The 9,799-nt window shown below is 48.4% G+C and overlaps 1 protein-coding gene across 2 annotated transcripts in view; it reads right to left on the bottom strand.

Annotated features, from left to right (window-relative positions):
- Phactr2 (phosphatase and actin regulator 2) overlaps window positions 1–5,822 on the bottom strand; it is a 258,646-nt gene extending 252,824 nt beyond the window's left edge. For both annotated transcript variants that reach the window (XM_074072877.1, XM_074072861.1), the window contains exon 1: window positions 5,609–5,822. In XM_074072877.1, coding sequence (XP_073928978.1) covers window positions 5,609–5,822 — 214 coding nt within the window. The remainder of the gene's footprint in view (window positions 1–5,608) is intronic.
- Window positions 5,823–9,799: the final 3,977 nt, after the last annotated feature.

Below are 9,799 nucleotides of genomic sequence, written 5' to 3' on the forward strand. Positions count from 1 at the left end.
GCAGCTACCTCTCAGGCCTTAGTCTCTCCTCTGTGCCCTTTTTTCCCTCTCCCCAAGAACTTCACTGACAACCAGACTCTAATCATGCAGGTTGTTTCAGACCTTGATGCTCTTGTCTATCTGTTTCCTCTCCCTGCCCCCAACTCTATCTTCCTTTTCCTTCTTGTGCAGGTATCACTACCTCCAGGAGGCCTTCCTGACTACCCAACCCCAACCATCTCCACAGTTGAGTTTCTGGGCTCTCCCCAGGCCCAGGACAGGGAACTAATCATAGTTATACTTTATTGCTCTACAGTGGTTGACTTGCTGGCCTACCTTTCCCCACTAAACCATGAATTCCTTAGCAATGCCACTGTAGCCTCTGTGTTTAGCACATTGACTGCTGCTGATCAAATGAATAAAGAAACATCAAGATATGCTCCCATGCCTAGAGCACCCCCTACTGTGGCTGGAGCTTGGAGTAAACCTGCAGCTTCACACCAATCTCAGCTACCACTGGAGTACTGATAAACCAGAGCTTACCTAGTTTAACTCAACGAGCCGGTCATGCTACCTCTGAACACCAGAATAACAGTAACTCTCATCTTCAGGTCATTTATTTCCCATAATGCATAGCATGTGGTCTACATCACTGGAGATGCTAGTGCATCTGACTTGCCAGACCCTTTCTAAATGGTCTCTTTACTTTTAGTCTCAGCCCCCAAATTTCAGAACCATATCTTCTCACTCCCATATACTCAGTGCCTAGAACAGTAGCTGGCACACAGCACCCTTAATAAATTTGAGCTTGAATGAATGAATAAATGAAAATGGTCTAGGATCCATCCCTATTAAGTGACCACATTGCTACTGTGGGACTTGACCACCTGAACTGTCTTGGGCTCCGGTGGATATCTGATCAAGAGCAGCCAACCACAAGGTTCTCTTGGCTTATCATCTCCTGCCTGCTATGAAAAGGTGGCTTTACCTTTCTAGGGAATTTGAACTAAGAAATATAAAGGTCCCCCCCCACACACACAGACAAACAAAGGGGCAAGAGCTCACAGAAGCAGAGGTCAGGGTGCCATAAAGGTGGCAGAGTTTGTGATGTGCTGTGTGGAAGAGATAGGTGAGGAAGCCCCTGTGACAGAGGGACAGTGCACAGATTAGAGAGGAAGAAAGCCCAGTGTCAGCTGAGACCAGGCCAGCCTTCAGAAAGTACCAGGGAAAGAGAACTGGTTGCTTCAGCTCCTGACAACTTCCTCTTTTCCTCTCCAGGTCAGGTGCAACCTGACTTAATAGGGACATCTTTACTTTCAGGCAAAGTTTCAAGAGCCCATCCACTCACAAGGTGCGTGCATGAGCACTAGGCAAAGACAAAGGTAGCTTCGTTTCCCTCCTAGGAGGAGGAGAAGGCACACATGTCCATGCCAGGTGCTCAATGTGACCAGGGTAGGTCACAGGCTGGATCTGAGCCCTCCAGCGCCTGCTCCACCAGGCATCCTTTGCACTGTCCAAACTGGCCAGCCGTCCACAGCAGGGTGACACTGCTGTTCTGTGACCAAGCACAGACAGAAACTAAACTTAGCCAGATGGTCTCTACTTAGCAAAAAAATAACAAAACAAAGCATTCTGCTTTACACAAATGTGAAGCAAGTGTCCATTGTTCTTGACCTAGGGGACCTCCTCCTCACCCCCAGCTTCTGTCTGGGACCCACAAACCCCTAGGGACCTAGTCACCTTGGCATAGTGTATTCTTTGGGGAACAAAGCACCAACTAGAAGAGCTGCAACCATGGAGATCAGTGAGAGGTACCATGGGAGCACAGAGAAGAGATACGACAAGCAACCGGGAATTAGTCCATGACTGTAATTCTACCTACTAGAGTAGTAGAGGCAGAAGGATCAAAAGTTTGAGGCCAGCCGGGGTGAAGTTAGCACAGATTCTATCTCAAAAGCAAAATACATCACGTGTATACCTAGACATACCAGGGCATAGGGGTGCTAGAGAAATAGGAAAGAAGCTGAGACTATTTGTACACCAGGTGACCAAGTGGTCCACCTGCCTACACCTCCCTTGCTGGAGGCAGCTCACAGGGTTCTCTGTTCTGTGCAACCAGAGCGCACCATGCAAGAGTGAGTCACTTGAAGACAATCATCATCTTTTGCCCTCCCTCAGTCCCCACAGGTCCAGATCAGAGCCTGGCATACAGTAGACCACTAGTTAGGACTTGGCGAATGCTTACAGTAGGAATATGTACTGCGCTGAACCTTAGACTTGTCAAAAGAGCACTTTTTTGGAAACATCTAACTACAGCACAGCTCCTGAAGAGGAATAAGACAGGTATGAAACTGTCTTATTTAGACAGTTTCTTAAGAGAGCCCCTGGCTATATCCTATGAAAACCTTTCTTTGAGATTTCACCTTTTAAAATGGAGTAGCATCACTTTGTTTACCAAATAAAATACTAGATTTTAAAGATCTAGAATTTTTGTTGGATTTTGGAAGTGTGAGTTCAAAAATGGTAAACTAGTCTGTGCCTTGATAATGCAAAAGCAGTCTCTGTTTTTATAAGCTCAATAAATGGGCTTGCTCGTGAGCACCACTGTTATTTCTAGTCTGGTCTTCTAAAATTATTATTTGAAAATACTTCTGTTTTTCACACTTTTATATGGATTTTTAAATTAAAAAACTATAGTTTTTACTGATAAAGCACATGTATCTTATGTACAAAATTAAATCCTCAAACCACAAGTCAAACAAAAGCCCCTCAAAGTGTGAGATACACTTCTTGATGAAAATCTAGTAATAATACAGTGCTCTGGGAACATGGGTTTTCTTGGGATGTCCCCACACAAGGTTAGTGCCCAGCAGATCTTTTAAAAATATGTTTGACACTGGACTGACTAATTACAACGGGTGGGAAATTTTTAGAGGCTGAGTTCCAAGTTCGTGTTCCTCTTTTGTGCAGAGAATGATGGAGGGGAGCCAGGAGTCAGAGGGGGGTGATGACTGAGGGTGGGAGAGGATGGTCAGGCATCCTGGAGTACAGTACTCTCTGACAATCCATGGAGAGATCCCTCCTCTCCTTCCCAGGCCACATGGCATTGCAAAAGGGAATTTCCCTTCCCCCTCAACATGTTCCCAATCCCAAGGGCCAGGCAGTTAACTCATTATGAGAAACGATCCACAGGAAGAACTATTTGACAGCAAGCAGAATCAAGAATGGGTGTGAGAACCTACTTGGGAGAATACAGTAGTAGAGAGGACCAACAGGGGTGGAAGAAAGTACTTGAACAAGTGCTTCAGGTTTACACTTGCCCAGGTCAACCCTGGTCACAGTGTCAGCACACACATGGCCATGGTTCTCAAGCTTGGCAAGAATTACCTGAAACTCAGGCTACATCTGATCTCAATTATATCAGAATCCCTGGGAGTGGACCCCGTCACAAATTTTGTTACCATTATCTTTCAATTCCCCAAGTGGTTCCTATGGGTAGCCAAGCTTGAAATTCAGTGTTGGAAAGAAAGGCTCTAACAGCAGCCTGGGAATCCTATCAACATGCAGGTGCAGATCTCATTGTCTGGGGTGGGCTGGATATGAGATGAGGCCGTTGCTGCTGCTGGGTTCTGGCAAAGTCACATAGGCCCAAGCTTTGGAACAGCCTCTGAGTATGCCCAGAGCTTCTGGGGAGGGCCTGAAAACTGGGCCACCCCAGCACCAGGCCAAGGACTATTTTCACACAGTGTGCAATCCACTTGTTGTGCCTCTAAGATAATTCTGGTATCCCAGCCTCATATCTTGCTGGTTCTTGGATCCATCAGAGGCAGTCTTGTAAAATGTAGCAGTCCTGGGAAATACTCTGTGTGCCAGTAAGAGATGGGCTTATTTGGTTCACTGATTCTAAGAAAGGCAGGGATAGGAATTACACTGGCCTGTTGTTAAGAGATCCAAGGCTCAGTTCAGAAACAGAACACAGTCTTCTGGAAGAAGTTCACTCTTGCAATGCAGGGGACAACTGAGCTGAAAGTTGTCACTTATGAATATCCTTTAAGAGAAGACAAAGAATCCTTGGAAGTAAAACAAGTTTCTAAACAGATGCGCCAGGTTCACAAGATGTACACTTTGCACACTCACATGCAAAAGATTTTTCCTGTCCTTTTTCTGCTTGCTGGTTTAGCTGTTCTCTATAAAAGTGAAAAAATGGAGATACAAGCTATGCCTGTTTACCTATAGTCACCAACTAGATTAATATCCAGTTTAAGGTTATCTGAATGGTTAACCTTCATAAAAGTCTAGCAAGATTATTCATGGCTTGAGTTCAGTTTGGCCAAGACACCAAAGGCAGGAAGTAAAATACATTTTGGCTTGCTGCTTTTCATAAAATAAATTTGGAGGAAATAATTTTTCCACATAGATTCTATGTGATCGACGCCCCATTACCTGTACTTAACAATTATGACTGGACTTGTCCAAGGTCATCTCCAAAATCAAATCAGTAACACATTGAGGACTTTCTAGTATACACATTGGGTGCCAAAAACAATATTATATGAATAAGAAAACAAAAAGCTTTGGTGGAAAACAGTAAGCTAGCTGAAGTGGAGAGAGAGAGGCATAAAAATATGCCCATTTTTGAGCCAACAACTTGGCATTAGGTAGAAGTGAGCTTGAGTTGGAGGTCAAGGAATGCCTGACTCCAGAGCAGAAACCGGCAGTGGGCTCATGCCTGCGCACACCATAGCAAGGGTCTTTGCTGCTGTTGGGAAGCTGGCTTCATCACCAGTTTCCCAGCTCTCCTGAGTTCTCCAAAGATTGCAAATGTAAAACAATCCGAGGAAACTTAACACATCTGGTGAACTTCAGGGAGGAGGAGGAAGAGATGGAGGAGAAGAAGGAAAAACAGGCCTGCAAGTTCTTAGGATAATGCTTTGTTCAAAAGCATTTTCATCCACAAAACCTCCCTATGTGGTAGCTCCATTCTATCATTCCCAATTTAAATACTGAGACCTGAAAGCCAGAGCCTAGGGTAAGTGACTTATCCAGCATTACCACCTGGGCAGGTTCCTGGTTCTGCCTGGCTGGCTGCACAGAGCAGCCTGAGGGCACAGCGCTGAGGGTCGGTGCTACAGCAGCGGTTCTGCTTCCAGGCTTTTCCAAATAACAGTGAAGAATACGGACACAAACCGTCTGGCCAAACTCCCACCAACACCTGCACGGATTTTTACAGGAAGGAAAACACATATCCCAGGTCCTCTTATCAGCAAACCCCAAAGTATTTCAGAAGTGTGAGCAGCGGCGAGAGCTCCCACGACCTGCACGAGCCCCAGCCCCTGAAGTGAGAGGACCGCACCCTTCGAAGGGACAAAAGTCGCGCTGAATACCGAGGAGGTTCCTCTTCCTGATGGACAAGCCCAGCAAACCGGCAGAGACCGCACAGGGCACTCGCCCTGGCCAGGCGCGCACCCACCGATCGCCTGGCTTTTGCAGGCTCGGCCGAGGGTCGCAGCCGAGCAGGAGGTGGCGGTGACGGGTGATCAGCCCCGGCCTCTCTCCCGGCCAGTGGCCAGGAGGCATCGCCACCTGCTCTCAGCCGGCCCTCCCGGGCCCGCGCCCACGCCGCGCTTACCTGAGCCGGAGATGTGGACCCGGAGCGGGCGGCCCCTGCTGGAGGACGTGAGGTCGCTCTGGGAGCGGCCGCGGGGGCTGGGGTCCCCGGGCAGCCGGCGCGGGGCGGGCGCCTCCGGCTCAGGCGCGGGCGCTGGTGCGGGGACCGCGGCCGCCGCCTCCTGCCCGGCGGGCTCGCCCGGGGACCCCGCGGGGCTCCTGCCCGCCTCGGCCATGGGCTCGCGGCGCTGGCCCCGAGCGCCGGGTGGGGCCGGAGCCCGCGCTGCCTGCTGCTGCCCCGCGCGCGGGGACCCCGAGGCAGCGACGAGGGCGGGGAGGCTGGACGCGGGGCGCAGAGACGCGGGTGGGGAGGGCGGGGGGAGGAAGAGGACAGAAAAGTTTGCACAGGAAGGAGCCGCCTACAGCCGACTGTCGCTCCCGCCGGCGAAAGCCGCAGGGCTGGGCTGGGCCGGGCCGCCCTGGGTGCCCGTGAACCTGCCCGCGCGCTCCTCCCCCAAGCCCAGGCACTGCCCCTTTGCGGGAAGGCAGCAAGGGTCCCCCTCTTGCTCAGCACGCCTCACCCAGCCAGTGGACTTGGGAAACGTGTTCAAGGTCAAGGTTACCACTGTCATTTCCACCGGGGCAGGGGGAGGAGTGAGGACACACACTTGAACCGCCTAGCGATTGGACAGACCCCATCACACCCAGTTTCCAGGTAGGAGTCTCCAGCTCCAAAGGACGTTTGTTCTTGCCGGTGGGCTCGTGACAGATTTGGAGTTGCTTGTGAAGTGAAGCCCAAAGGCCTTCCCACCCCTTGCTCTCTACTTCGCACCATGGCCCCTAATCCTGGGTCTTGGCTGCTGGGTCAGACTCAAAGGCCAGTGTGAGGGGCTGGCTAAGTGGCCCAAGTGGTAGAGTGCCCGCCTAGCAAGTGTGAGGCCCTGAGTTCAAATTCCTGTAAGGACACACACACACACACACACACACACACACACACACACACACGTAAAAGGCCAGTCTTACAGCCAGTGTAATGGTGCATGCTTGTAATCCCAGTACTCGAAAGACTGAGGCAAGAGGATGGCGAGTTCAAAGACATCTGGGCTGCAGAGTGAGATTCTGTCTTTAAAAACAAACACAACACACAAAAGTCAAGAAGTGAACAGATATTACACATTTGATATCTGAGTCAATGTTTCCTAACAGAAAGCCACTGCACCTTGAGGAGTCTATAAAATGAGCACTGGAGATTTTGCTAATTCAGTTGGTGATTTCATAATGGAAGCTTCATCAGTTTCACAATTAAGTCGCCTAGCTGTGGCCTCTCCAGAAATGAAAGGCTGTAAATCAGACACAGCCCTCTACCGCTTTTGGGAAGTTCCTGGCAGGACTGTCTCTGGCCTCCCCTGCAGGAACCATAGAGTGGCAGGAAGAGGAGACTGAAAGGAAGGCAGTATAGAGTTAGCAAGTACCACTAACCACAACACACACACACACACACACACACACACACACACACACACACACACACCTATTCCCATGCTTCATCAAGCACTTTGCACATAACACATCATTTAATAAGAGAGAACAAAGCCAAACAGAGAAGGTAAAAGAGAAACAAAAGCCAGAGGGGCAGGCTGGAGAAGCACCCCCACCAAGGCCTATGAATAACGACAGCTCATTAACAAGCTTTCCAGGTTATTCTCACAGCAACTCTGTAGGAGGATATGAATATTCCAGCTTTGCTGTGCTGCTGTCTAAGCCCTTTAAATTTATTAGACTCTGAGCATCACTCTACTTTCTTGATACCTTGTGAAGTTTATGATAGAAAACAAATCTCTGCCTTTGGACAATTGACTATGCATGGTTTCTGTTAATGACAAGAGTGAAAGGGTCCTTAGATGGGTTTTTACACTTATCCTGAGTAATCACCATTAGATCACACCTAATTCCAGTTAGATTACACCACACAGTGTAACCCTGAGTAATAAATGTTTGATTACAATAGTCCTTACTCTAGCTTGCTACCCAGTGTGTCATACTGCATGATCTGCTGCTGGCTATACTTCTTATGCCCGCTTCCTCAGCAGCTAGCTTCCCACTTACCAGCCACCTTCTCTCTGGGACATATATCCCAGTTGCCTATTCACGGATGTCGCTCCATCCACTCTCCATTGCCTCCTACATGAGTGTTCACACATCCTTCTAGGCTGCATGCTTCTCCCGTCTCTGGCTAATTCCCTATGTCATGTCTTGTGAAGATAAATGAGTAATTAAATGCTTTCAAACACAAGAAGTCTTCTCTGACTCATTAGTCAGTAATCCAGCCATTCATCACTTCAAATTTTGTTTGAGAAATGCATATTTGAGTGCCTTTTATGGGCCAGGTCCCATGCTAGGGGCTCCATGCCCTGGGGAACCTCTCGACCCTTTATTCCTCCTATCATTTTCCCTTTGCAGCCAAGCTTCTAGAAGGAGTAGCATAAGCTATGCCCTTGCTGTGTCTTTGTTCCCTCCCTTTTCTATTCGTTCCTTTGCTGTCTTTACCGTGACTTCTGCCTGCATGACTGCATGGAGCTGCTTCAGCAATGATCACTTTGGCAAACCTAGATGCCCAGGGAACCAGGAACCTCCCAGTTCCATGATCTGACTTGCTCTGCCGTCTTTAACTCTCTTGATCACTTGCACCTTTTCTGAACTCTGCTTCCCTGCTTTCTAGGGCACTCATTTCCCCTGGTGTAACTCCCGACTCTGCTTCCTTCTTACCTTCTTCTCAGGGTCTCTGTTCTTTTCAACAGCCCTTAGGTAGCATTGCCCAGAGTTACAGCCCCAGATATCTTCTTTTGAAATTGACATGTTTTGCCTGGGAAATCTCACTCTTGCCTTTGGCTGTGCACATCTGTACCTCCACCCATGCTTCCCTGGGCTCCAGGTCCCAACAGCCTGTTTCCTTGACATTGGGCAGTCTATTCTCCCAGAGATGAGGTTTTCCTCCTCTTCTTCATCCCCCTCCACTTCCATGAACCTGCGTTGCCTATCAAGTATCTTAACTATCTTCAGAATCTGTTTCCTCCTGCAATTCCACTTCCAGCTCTTTAGTTTGAGCCTTCTTCCTCTATTTCCTCTTACAGGGAGGATCTGCCCCAACCATCACTTTCTTCCATTTTCTTTTCAAATTCCTAGAATGACCTTTCCAAAGAGCTCATGAGACTTTGCTTCCCCTCCATTTAAATTCTTTCAAGACAGCCGGCTGTGTAACTGGGCAGAACATGTGCATAGCATGTGTGATGTGTGGTTTAATCCCCAGCACCAAACAAGCAAACAAAATAAACACATAATTCGAAGACAAGTATCCACAACACATACATGGTTTCCCTCCCCCTTTTTGTCCATGCTGGGGATTGAACCCAGGACCTTGTGCATGCTAGGCAAGTGCTCTACCACTGAAGCTACATCCTGCCCTCAAACCCTATACTGGCTGCTGCTATGTGTGCTCTGCTCTCTAGCCAAGCAGACATATTGGTAGTTCCCTGAGTGTATCCTGTTCCCCTTCTCACAGTGCCTTTGTGCTCCCATTGCCTCTGTCTGCAGCATCATTCTTCATCTGCCCTAATTTTGCCTAACTGACAATCACTTACACTCCAACCCTCAGGTCAAGTGTCTCCCAGTACAGGAAGCTTTTCCAACTCTTCCCAACCTCTCAGTCAGGCCAAGTGCCCTTCCTGCACAGTGCCATCAGTGTATCTCTCCTAAGTCACTTTTTGCACAGGACTTCAACTGTTAGGGAGCTACTCTGTCTGTGAGCTACCTTGGGACAGGAAGTACCAATAACTGCCTTGCTCCCCTAGCCCCACTGTGTGCTTAATGAATGCATCAATCATTGAACTCTATTTGGGGAGAGTGTCATTAACAAATGACATACCAATTGACATCCCTGAGATGTGGATGGAAGGTGCTATGAACACGAAGGGAAGCAGGCAGCTAACTTGCCTGGGGTGGAGAACAGGGAGCGACATGGAGACTAGGGCTTCTCAGGACACTGTAATGTGTAACCAAAAAAATGAAGATCAGATACCACCGTGTAACAAAAGAAGGCCTATATTTAAAGTCACATTGTTTAAAAGAAAAGAAAAACAAGAAATAGGAAAGTATTTTTGATGACCTCAAGGTCTTTTCTGGTCTTGGATTTGATGCTTTTATGAGAATCTTTACT

The sequence above is a fragment of the Castor canadensis genome, chromosome 1, assembly GCF_047511655.1.
Source record: "Castor canadensis chromosome 1, mCasCan1.hap1v2, whole genome shotgun sequence".
Taxonomy (NCBI): domain Eukaryota; kingdom Metazoa; phylum Chordata; class Mammalia; order Rodentia; family Castoridae; genus Castor; species Castor canadensis.